General features: G+C 34.0%; 1 protein-coding gene across 1 annotated transcript in view; it reads left to right on the plus strand.

The window, feature by feature from the left end:
* The window catches only part of LOC109052204 (potassium channel subfamily T member 2-like), a 68,719-nt gene that overhangs the window by 24,815 nt on the left and 31,810 nt on the right, over positions 1-12,094 (plus strand). Inside the window, exons 2-9 of the mRNA XM_042719837.1 lie at positions 584-663; positions 946-1,045; positions 3,108-3,161; positions 4,540-4,588; positions 5,989-6,048; positions 8,360-8,434; positions 9,614-9,697; positions 10,014-10,108. Of these exons, the coding sequence (XP_042575771.1) occupies positions 584-663; positions 946-1,045; positions 3,108-3,161; positions 4,540-4,588; positions 5,989-6,048; positions 8,360-8,434; positions 9,614-9,697; positions 10,014-10,108 (597 nt within the window). The remainder of the gene's footprint in view (positions 1-583; positions 664-945; positions 1,046-3,107; positions 3,162-4,539; positions 4,589-5,988; positions 6,049-8,359; positions 8,435-9,613; positions 9,698-10,013; positions 10,109-12,094) is intronic.

Genomic DNA, 12,094 nt, shown 5'->3' on the forward strand with positions numbered 1-12,094 from the left:
AAACCTCTTTACTGAGGAATCCATTTAAGTGCTTTACCAAAAAACATGCACTTTCCATTTCTGCTTTTAAACCCTCTAGTAATAATTTGTTAGTACAAGTAAACACTTTTCCATTTGTGTTTCGAAAAGATTGCCTGTGGTGATTGGCATCTTGCCGCTGCAGATGCTTTATGGGCATCGGGTTGAACATGAGCTGGAATATTCCTCTTCTTCTCCCTGTTCCAGATCTCTTGTTCATTGCAGACTGTGGAGCGAAATGAAAAAGCACCAGAGTTACGGCTTATCCAGTTACGCTCCCCCTCATTGTGCAAGTCATTTATAATTCTGGATAAAGTCAGCGCAGATAGTGAGGTCAACCACAGCCGCCTTTTTTGCACAAGGCAACATCATTTCCTTCTAAAGCTATTGGACTTTAATATAGCAACAGTGCTTTGTAGCTCTCAATTGATTGTTTTTATATTACCGCAATGGCAATAAGTCTAACTTTCTTGCCTCCTCTCTCACACATGTCATCATTATCTGTCCTTCCCCCTTCCTCTCCATCTCTTATTTATCTCCAACCAAACATCATCATTCCTTTTAGAGTGCAGGTAGAGTTCTATGTGAATGAAAACACTTTCAAGGAACGTCTGAAGCTGTTCTTCATCAAAAACCAAAGATCCAGTGAGTTCTCACCCAGGCCGAGGGGCAGCTCTAATTGTGGCTTTTCTTGTCCTGTGAGGTGGTAGTTTGTTTTTGCTTTCACGTGGAGTGCTGTTGACCCCTGTGAATGGCTCTGTGGAGCTGGTGCTGGGTAATTGGTTGGTCTTGTATTTGTTTCTGCGCGTTTGATGTGTTGTCCTCTAGCTGTCGTGTCCTGTCCGTGAGTACTCGGCTTCGTGTTTCTGTTGTTTGTGAAGCTCTTTGTAATGCTGATTGGTGACGGCCTCACGCTCTTTTTTGCAGGTTTGAGAGTGCGACTCTTCAACTTCTTCCTGAAGGTTCTGAGCTGCCTGCTCTACATCCTACGAGTCCTGCTGGACGACCCACGGGAGGAGAGAGACTGGTGAGACACAGCCACATGGCACTGAGCATATAAGCTTTGTTCCATGCACTTGACGTGAAAGTTGTTTCAGTAGGCAGCAAAGGTATTCAGTCTTTTATGATATCTGGTCGTGGCCACATTTTAAAGGTGCATCATGTGCAGTTGAGAAAAACAGGAAAGCAGGATCTTGCAGGCGAGAGTGGGACAAAATGTAAAAGTTGTGGACAGGAGCATGAAGAAATATCTTATTTTTAGCAGGAATGGGAAAGAATTTCTGGGAGAAGGACTAAAAAAATCAATCTTATGCAAACCTCCATATCACAAAAAAGTCCATTGTCTATTATCAACAGTAAAGCTGCACAAACATTTTTAAAAGTTAATCATGGTTATCTTGCACAAAAATATAATTACAATTATTAATCATGATTATTGTCATCTTAATTGCTCACAAATAGTTGTAGCAAACAACGCAAATGTGTGCTTTTATATTACTGCAAGAATAAGCAATTTCTGTCTACAATAGTCAAGTCATCTTTATTTATATAGTGCTTTATACAAAACAGATTGTGTCAAAGCAACTGAACAACATTAATTAGGAAAACAGTGTGTCACAAATGACAGTAAAAGGCAGTTCATCATTGAATTCAGTGATGTCATCATTCAGCTCAGTTCAGTTTAAATAGTATCTGTGCAATCATTTGCAATCAAGTCAATGATATCGCTGTAAATAAAGTGTCCCCAAGCAAGCCAGAGGTGTGATTATAAGCCAGAGGCAATAATCACGGGTCCCCTTACATGGAAGTTGCTATTTTGCACCGTCATGTTTCTACAGTAGCCCTAAACAGACAAATTGCTCTACAGATTGTGTTTTGTCACTATGATGTTCTTGTGAATAAAACACTGACACAATGATGAACAAGTAACAATAATATTCACAATAATATATTAGTTTACTGAATAATTAACTGAAAAATAATATCATTCCTTAATTTACCTTAGTAAAGAACACTACTGAAAAGTAGTACTTAAGATGCTATATCAATTAAAATAGCTCCATTTAATAAAATTATAATTTCACACAGTGTGTGTATGTTGGAAGTTCTGTCTAGAGTTTTAAATCATTAGCTTAGCAACATGCTAATGCTGGACTCATCAAGAGTCATAAACAACACTTAAGTACTGAAAAGTATCATTTAAGTTTCTAAATCAATAGCAAAATCTAATGTAATATTGATTGTTTCACCCAACATTTGTGTGTTGGAAGTTTTTGTAACAGAGTTTAAGTCATTAGCGTAGCAACATGCTAACGTCAGACTAAGCAAGAGTTTAATTTGTTTCTTGAGGAACAGCAACCATTTGTTTGTGATCCAGCAAAGTTAGAACAGAGCCAAACTTTATGAACCCCAGTAGATTTGAATACAGCGGTCAAGAGGAAACACCTTCCAGCAGCACAGGTATATGACAATCTTTAGTGACTAATTGCTAACTGTCAGTTTGAACCAATCTTTATACATAGGTAGTGTTTAATCGCTTGAGGTGATTGACTCACTGTACTGGTGCTGTTGCTAGTTCCTGCTCGCTGCATCAGTCGAATTGCTGTCTGCACTTGCATTGGTTGTCGCTGCATTACAACACTGCTCATTAGCATAAAATTGAACTTTGTCACATCACCCGCAGTGATTTTCACTCATGTCACTGGAAATCACCAACTCTCACTAGAAGTGTGAAGAAGGATGACAAGTATAGGCAAAGAGATAGAGAGACAGGTCAGAGTCTGCTGTGTTTTTCAGTGTAAATGGAAAAAGTAAAAACGTGTTTTCTGCCAAAGTGCAGAAGAACAGCATATCGAGGGGCTCATGCCAAAGAGATGCAAGTAAACGACAGCAAGGAGAAGGATGGTCAAAAAAGTGAAAACCGTGGGATCTATTTTCAGTTCAGAGAAGAGTTCATGTGGTGTCGGAGAGAGAGTGTGGGTGGACGAAGGGAAAGTGAGATCTGGAGGAACAATCTGGAGAAGATTGAAGTGCCTTTGGATAATCCATGCATAAAAACTCTTATCTGTGTGTGTTTGCTTCCCCTGCAGTCCTGGCTGTCTCAGACAGAATGCCTCTGCCCACAACAGAAGCCATTTTGACTGGTAAGTATCCAGACTCTTGACTCTGGCATGAGAAATGAAGATGGTGGCTGAGGGCCAGAAACACAGACATACGGCCATTTTAATAGAGAAGATCTGAAGAAAATCAGTGCAATAATTTGTAATGTTTGTGAATCTCCTCTTTTTAAGATGTTTATTGGGTTTGTAAAAAGAACTTCTAAGCTCATCTCTTTTGATATTTCATATTAAGTGCTGCCTTGTGAAAATAAGTGCGCTTAAATTGTATTGAATGTGTTTTAAAACCGTACTTGCACAATAATACAATATTTATGAAATAAAAGGCCAATCAAGTGTATGCAAAGACTGTCCTCTTTCAAAAGTGAATTTTGTCAAAAATTAATGTCAAATTGTGAGTTTTACTTTAAATTATACTATAAATCATTGTTTTAACAATCTTTTTTTCATACTTTAAAGAAGTACACTTATTTAGATAATGTTCTAACATACTAAAGCACATTGATTTTAATTTTAACTGTAGTGTTTTATTCAATATTAACTTTTTTAACAACCTAATGTACAACTTCTTTGTCACAAATGTGTAATTACTGATGAATGCAACCAGCAATTACAATATACTAGTGTATTACAATAACAATGCAATTACAATGCATTTAAATGCATGAAATGCAAGTTTCCATAGAAATTACATTAAAGTATTTTAGTTTATCATAAATGTTTGTTAGTACATTTAGTAGTACACTTTAACCATATTTTATTAAAAAAAAATGTTCTTAAGTGTTACTTTAGTGGGTCAAAAACACTCTAAAATGGAATTAATAGTGGGCTGGGTAGCCACGCCCTCAACTAAATCTGATTGGTCCAGAATCCCACTCTTCATGCAGTAATGAAACAATATGTTAAACATCCAACATGCTCTAACTGGGTATGATTCAATTGAATTTTTGCTGGAAATGTATGGTGTTGTTTACAGTTTTCCGTTTTGTCTCATGCCAACAGTAGAATTGTTTTATTGACTTCAGGACACTGCCCCCAGGAGTCTCCGTGACATGTTTAACAAGGCGGTTCGGTTTTTGCCATTTATTAGACATCAAAAATTCTGGCAGTAGTCTGTAAGCGTTTAATGGTGTGTGTCTGACACGATGCCGCTGTGCTCATTACTTTAATGCAGAATACACACCACACAGCTTTGATTTCTTCATTCGTAAAAGAAAATGTTGGTTTGAATCTGTTTATTGCTCAGCCATTGTAAATGGATTGGATTCTGGACTTGATGTGTTTGTTTGACGTGTGAAGAAAAAAAAAGTGTTCAATTATGAGCACTCTTCTTGATCTGAGCTTCTCTAATTTGTTATTTTCTTTTTTCATTCTTTATCTCGTCTTAATGGCTTCCTGTCATCAGGTCCCTCATTATTTGGGTGAACAGGCCTCTGCCACTCTGGGCTCTTCAGGTCAGAACAAATAAATCCTCTCTGTCATTCAGAAATACACACTCACATACACAGGGGTTTCTGCTACAGGCACTTTTGGGATTTTGGAAAGGTATTTTAAAAACACTTTTCAGACTCTTGCTGTTTTATTTAATGTTAAAGGAATGGATGTACACACATCACAGAACAATTTTGTCATCATTGGCATCTTTGGTTCCACAAAGAACATTTAACATTCATGGAACCTTCCCATTCCACAAAAGGTTATTTATATTGAAAAAAGAAAGAAAGAAAGAAAGAAAGAAAGAAAGAAAGAAAGAAAGAAAGAAAGAAAGAAAGAAAGAAAGAAAGAAAGAAAGAAAGAAATCCACATTCTTTTAGATATTTCTTTCTTTCTTTTAGCACCTTGGTTTATTTTTTTATTTACTTATTTATTTTGCTCATCATGTCTCATATTATGTCTTAATCTCAAGCTCACTGTCATGTCCTAGATAACCAAGTGCACTATTATTGTTGGTATTGTTATTATTTTTATTTTTATGGTTACACAATGCAATATGTCCCATTAGTTAAAATTGCTTAGTGGATTAACTAACAATGAGCAACAGATTTGTTGTTAATTATTCTTTTTTTGTTAAATTTAATTAATTCATAATTTAATTAAAAAATAATTCAATTTATAATTCAGTTTAATCCATTCATGTTAGCTCAGTTCCATTAAATAATGTTAACATACAATTTTAACAATTTTATAAAGTTATAAATTATACATTTTAATAATGTATTTGTAAATGTTGAAACTAACATGAACTATGATTAATAAATGCTTTTATATATATACATATATATATATATATATATATATATATATATATATATATATATATAGATATATATTATATATATATTTATTTATTTATTTATTATTTATTTTTATTTATTTTCATAATAACTAAAGCAGTTGCCTAATGTTAACAAATGGAATCATATTGTCGTGTTATGTACTATTCAAGTGTTACTACTCATTCTTTCTTTCTTTCTTTCTTTATTTGTGATTAAAATTTTGTTCGTAATTATTAGTCACATTTGGACTGAGGTCACATTTTAGATTTTAAGATTGAGATTGAAAGGGTCATGATTGGGTTAAAAATAAAATCTGTAAATACAGGAAAAATTTTGTGACCTTCATAACAAAAACCTGTTAGCTTTAATAAAAAACAAGCCATGGTACATAAAAGCACCTGTGTTTGAAAGACACACACAGACACATTTGCCATTGTTGTGTTGCCCTCTGTTTGGCCATTTATTCTCAGACAGTGTGAAACACGCTGCCCCTGCTGTGTCTTCCTACACAACCTCTGCTTCTCTCTCATCTCTGTCCCTTTTTGTCTCTCTGTTTGTCCATTTTCGCCTCTCTTCAGGTGCTTGTTGCATTCATCAGTTTTTCAGAGACCATGTTGCTGGTGTACCTTAGCTACAAGGTGAGTCAAACAACACACGTGCCCATGGTTTTATCACTATACACTATGAGACCCTCTTGGCTTCAAAAAGGTCTGGAATATCTGGAGAGAGCTGTCTGAATCTGTTAGCATTTCCGTTCATTACAATGCTAGCTGCAAGCCCATTTAAGCTTTTAAGAGCCCTGTCTGATTTTCATTTAGTCAGAAAACTTCTACCAGCAGGAACTAACTGACGCTAACTAGTCATTTTTCAGCAAATCCATTCCTTTTTGTCGTTCAATGGCAGTAGTGGAAATGAAATCCCAACATTTTAGCATACTTTAACTAAGATTAGTTATTAAGGAAATAAAAAAAATTCTACTTTAAAAGTATATACTTAAGTATACACTGACATGAAAATATGTTATAGTATATTAACTTTATATAGTATATTAAGTTAATGTAACTTACATAAGTTGATTTGGCTAAACTTCAGAGTGTTTTTTTTTACCCATTTAATATTTTATATGTAATTTCATAATTACTCTCTGAAATATAGTTAAAATATTGATGAATGTACTACCAAGCATTTATGCTAAACTAAAATGTACTTTATTTCTATTACAAACTTGAATGTCATGTATTTAAATTTGTTAATAATTAGTTGCAATTTAATACCCTTAAATATATTTTTGCTTTAAATATAATATTGAATAGAATAGAATTTAAATATTTTTATGACTATATTATTATAAATTAGCCTAGGTGAAAAACAAGTGCACTTCCATGATGTACTTAATATAATCTTTAGCATTTCTTAAGATAATCTAAGTGTACTCAAATGGGCTATCTTGAAAATTGCTAAAGGATAATTTTTAGTATGTTAAGTACTAAATTAGTGCATGAAAATAGAGCACTTTAAATACATAATGGAAGTATACTTTTCTTTCTCCTGGGATAATAAATATTGTAACAATAGTCAACACATCAAAATAAGTGTACTTCTTAAAGCTTGACAAAATTGTACTTAAGTGTGTAAATAAACACTCTAAGTACACTTAAGTGGCTTTTTATTTCATTAACATTATATTATTTGCAAGTACAGTTTATAAAATGTATACGTTTAGGCTTGAAGTACACTAATAAAACTAAGCACACAGGATTTAAAACATTTTTATAATAACATGGCTAATTATATTGTTGATTTCATTGTTAGCATTTTAAATCCTTAATACACACAATTAAATAATACCTTGACACTTTTCAGAATCGCAGCGCTATTAGAAATTACACACAATAACATTCTGTTCTGAGTGATATTTATCTTGCATGTTGTAATACCAAACTGATAATGAGATAACCATGATATTTATATTGCTTAGTCCAAAGAAAAATAAAATACTAGCTCACCACACAAAAGACTGAACCTATGTGTGAACATGAATGCTATTATAGCACTCATTTACTAACATTTGCTTTTCGGCAAATCAATTCAGACTACGTTACCTCATGTAATAAATATTCAAGAACAGAGCTGATATGTTTAATATCATGTCCCGTCGACTTTTTAGATTGTTCCTTCACCCTGATTATAATAGATCTGCAGTCCTCAAAGGTCAAACGAAATGAGATGGAGAAAAGGTGTAGAAACCTGCTGGACTATCCATCTAAAACCAGCTTCTGATGGCAACTGGTTCCATGTGGTTCTGAGATGTTCAAAGCTGGGCATTAGCTGGTCCAGACTGGTTCATTATCTATGTTTCAGCTGGTAAAGGCTGGTCTTAGACCATCTTAGATGAGCAACAAGCAAGCTACAAAAACAAGCTTAACCACCATAAGCTGTTTTGACCTGTTTTTTTTTTTTTCTAAAAGTGATAGAGAGCAATTGATAGCGGAAGAGTTTGCCAGTGACAATCAATAGTTTGCATTGAGCTGTTTTGAAGAGGCTAAGTGGGTGGAGAAAACACGTGGCATGTTTGTCCTGCAGACGCTGATAGTGAAGGGCTCTCTTAGAGTCTTGATCCCCATGCGAGGAGCACATATCTCGTGTTCTTTGTTCTGCATTGATTTCTTGCTAAACCATCTAGGCCTCTTCACCCACGCAGGGCCCACATAGGTGAGACCTAAACATACATCCAGCTTGTGAAATGTGGCAGACGTTTAACACCTTAATTCAGCCACAGGCTCAACTGCAACCCATAAATGAAACATATTTCCGAAGGGGGCGAGGAGAGTGACCCTGCTTTTTTTCAATGGATCAAACCCAGTCAAAGCAGCATTTTATCCTTTAATCCAAGAGGTCACACAGACAATAGTGTTTCTTGACCCTGACAAAGAGTGTCCTTGTTTCCAGGGGAATGTTTGGGAGCAAGTGTTGCGCATTCCGTTCGTTCTAGAGATGATCAGCGCTGTTCCTTTCGTGATCACTGTGAGTACAACAAGCCAATGGGATTTGTACTGCATAGCCCACTCCACCTCCATAACATAACATAACATAACATAACATAACATAACATAACATAACATAACATAACATAACATAACATAACATAACATAACATAACATATACTGTAACATAACATATACTGTAACGTAACATATAACATAACATAACATATACTGTAACATAACATAACATATAACGTAACATAACATAACAGCATAGCATAACATAACATAACATAACATATATAACATAACATAACATAACATATATCATAACAAACATAGCATAACATAACAAACATAACATATAACATAATATAACATAGCGTAACATAACATAACATAACATAACATAACATAACATAACATAACATATACTGTAACATAACATATACTGTAACGTAACATATAACATAACATAACATATACTGTAACATAACATAACATATAACGTAACATAACATAACAGCATAGCATAACATAACATAACATAACATATATAACATAACATAACATAACATATATCATAACAAACATAGCATAACATAACAAACATAACATATAACATAATATAACATAGCGTAACATAACATAACATAACATAGCATAACAAACATAACATAACATAACAACATATAACATAAACATAACATGAAGTCATATCATATCATATCATAATGTTAATAAGTAATTTTATTTTACAACCAGTAAAAAATATTTGGAGTCTGACATTATTTTATTAGTGGTAATAGTAATAGTAATAGTAGTAAACAAAAACAGTTAAAACATTTTTTCTGTTAAACTTAATTTAATTACTTAATTGTACGTGACTGATTCAGTTCATGATTCAGATTGATGACTCTTGTTTGAATAGTCTGTTTCTACTGATTCATTGAAAAGAACTGCACCAATTGAGCAATTCATAGGGAACTGAACTGTATGTTTATTGTGGCTTGAATTCAGTAAAACAATGCAATCGAAAGCTGCCATGTTTCATAATTTACATATGCTAGAAATAACTAAAATGTGTATATTTTTTGCCATTATGCTAAAGATTCATCAATGGCGCAACAGTGCTCCTGAATTGCTGTATTGTGTGTTATAGCTGTACCACAAAACTCTTTGAATTGAAAGAAACGAATGTTTTTTCTTTCCAATCAGGTGATTTTGCCCTCCCTCAGAAACTTGTTCATTCCTGTTTTCCTGAACTGCTGGCTGGCCAAACACGCTCTCGAGAACATGATTGTAAGAAATGAAGCCTATCTTCTATCCTTTCTTCCATAGCAATTGTGTCAGTGTGTATCCACTTTCATCACAAAGCTCTTATTTTCCTCTCCTTCTCTATCTCACTTCCTCCTCATGCCTTATTTTCCTGATTGTATCTGTCCTCTGCTGCTGAAAGCTTGCTGGTTATTGAATTAGCCTGAGCTCTGGATAATTGTTTTTGGATTTTTATCATAAGTACAAGCACAGTGGCACTGTGTTATTAAACGTCTCACTGTCTCTGAACTCTGCCTTCTTTTATCTCTCTGTTTCTCTCCTCCTTCATGTTGTTTTTCAGAATGACCTGCACAGAGCGATTCAGCGAACACACTCGGCCATGTTCAACCAGGTGCTCATCCTCATCAGCACCCTGCTCTGCCTCATCTTTACCTGGTGAGAGAAAAACAAAAACAGGGCCTTACATTCATTTCTGACAATAAGAATATTCCTCCCTCATATTGTGGATTGATATTTAAGGTAACACTTTAGTTAAGGGACCAATTTCTCACTATTAACTAGTTGCTTATTCGCATGCATATTATTAACATATTGGATGTTTATTAGTACTTACATTATAAAGCACATATTCTGTATGACTTTGTTAGCAAATTAGGAGTTTATTAAGGTTAAATGTTGTAGTTAATGGTTTGTTCATTTTAAAATGTAATTTATTTCTGTCATGTTGTAAAAACCATGATACATTTTGACAGGATTCTTTGTTACAGTTTTTTTTTTTTCAACTGCTTACACACAAAATATTTTCTTGTCACAGTTTCTGAAAGCTGACACTCAAACACCAGAACCACACACTAAATCTGGAAAACCATACACTAATTCTCTGCCCTTGACTCAGTTTTCAGTTTCATAAAACACTTTTTGCAAAACACAACACACAATTTGCTATGTAACACACAAAAATCTAACAGGAATTAATATTACGGTAAAGGTGTTTTCAAATGTTTGCTTTTGAGATGTGTTTGTGATATTTTGAATACAGTGCTTCATTTTGCAAGAGGTGTGAGGCATTCTGCATTTTGTGTGCGCAATTCTTGGATTTGTGTGTAAAGTTTTTTTTAAAAAAAGAGAGAACAATTTTGAAAATGTGTGTAAGGAGCTGAAAAAAAACTGTGAATAGAAAGTGCAAAAGGATAGCATTTATTTGACATAGATATAGATGTATTTGCTGAAATAGAAATAACTTTACTTGCTTAAAACAGTATTACAGTATTAATTTCTTCTATTTTTCTATTAATCTTATTGACCTAAACTGTATTTTATATATATTTTATATAAATATGTTTATTATTTTATATTTTTGAATATTTTACATTTTATATATTTAAATTGTACTCATATGTCTCAAGTTATTTTAAACCATCTATGATTTTCTTTGTTTTTATTTGTTTTGGAACATAAAAGAAGGCATATTTGATTCCTTTTTGTCCTATTGACTTTCATTGTATATAAAAAAAAAAACCCTTCTTCAAATAACTTATTTTGTGTTCTGCAGAACAAAGAATTTCATACGGGTTTGGAATGAAATGAGGGTGAAAAAATATTGACTGAATTTTACTTCTGATACTATAAAAGTACAGTATCAAAAACAGACAATTTACAATAGATTAGTGAGAGCATAAAATGATTGCATAAAACTAAGTTGCACTTTTGGTGCAAGAAATATTATAAGTAGACATAAAATGTAGAACAAGGCCTTTTGGCATTGTACATTGCAGAATGGGAGCTAGTGCGACGGTGTGGCTGGTCAATAGTTGATGGGATGATGTTTCTAAAGTGCTGATTAATTAAACACCATGTTGTGTGTGTTCTCTTGTTCTGTGAGGTAAATAGCAGGGAAGTGCTGAATGTGCAAGGTAGCGGTGCGTTTGTAAAACAGAAGGGAGAGAAATGAATGACCTTTTCACCACTGACAGCTGCATGTTGACTCAACCGGCCTTTCAATACCAAGCAAATACACACACACACACACACACACTGGCTGTACTGAACACAAACAGGGTTCGCATCGTGTCGTTCTGCGCATGGCTCACCACACAGTTATTGTGTTTTGGCTCGTGTTCATCACCGTTTGCTCCAAACCATTCGGTGATGATATAAACCCTCTGGCTTTCCATACACATGCAAATCTCTGCAAACCTGTCCACCTGAAAAGCCTTTCTAGGAATAGTTTATTTTGAGATTATTTACTCACCACCATGTCCATTCCAGAATGGACCGTATCCATTCTTCTAGGGACAAAAGTAGAAGCTATTAAGAATACAAATGGTTCTTAGTGACCATGTCTGTCAGGCTCTAAAAAGAATTTTAAATAAAATCATACAGGTTTGGAACAACATAAAGGTGAGTAAATAATGACAGACT

This window comes from Cyprinus carpio, chromosome B3 (assembly GCF_018340385.1).
Source record: "Cyprinus carpio isolate SPL01 chromosome B3, ASM1834038v1, whole genome shotgun sequence".
NCBI classification, from domain to species: domain Eukaryota; kingdom Metazoa; phylum Chordata; class Actinopteri; order Cypriniformes; family Cyprinidae; genus Cyprinus; species Cyprinus carpio.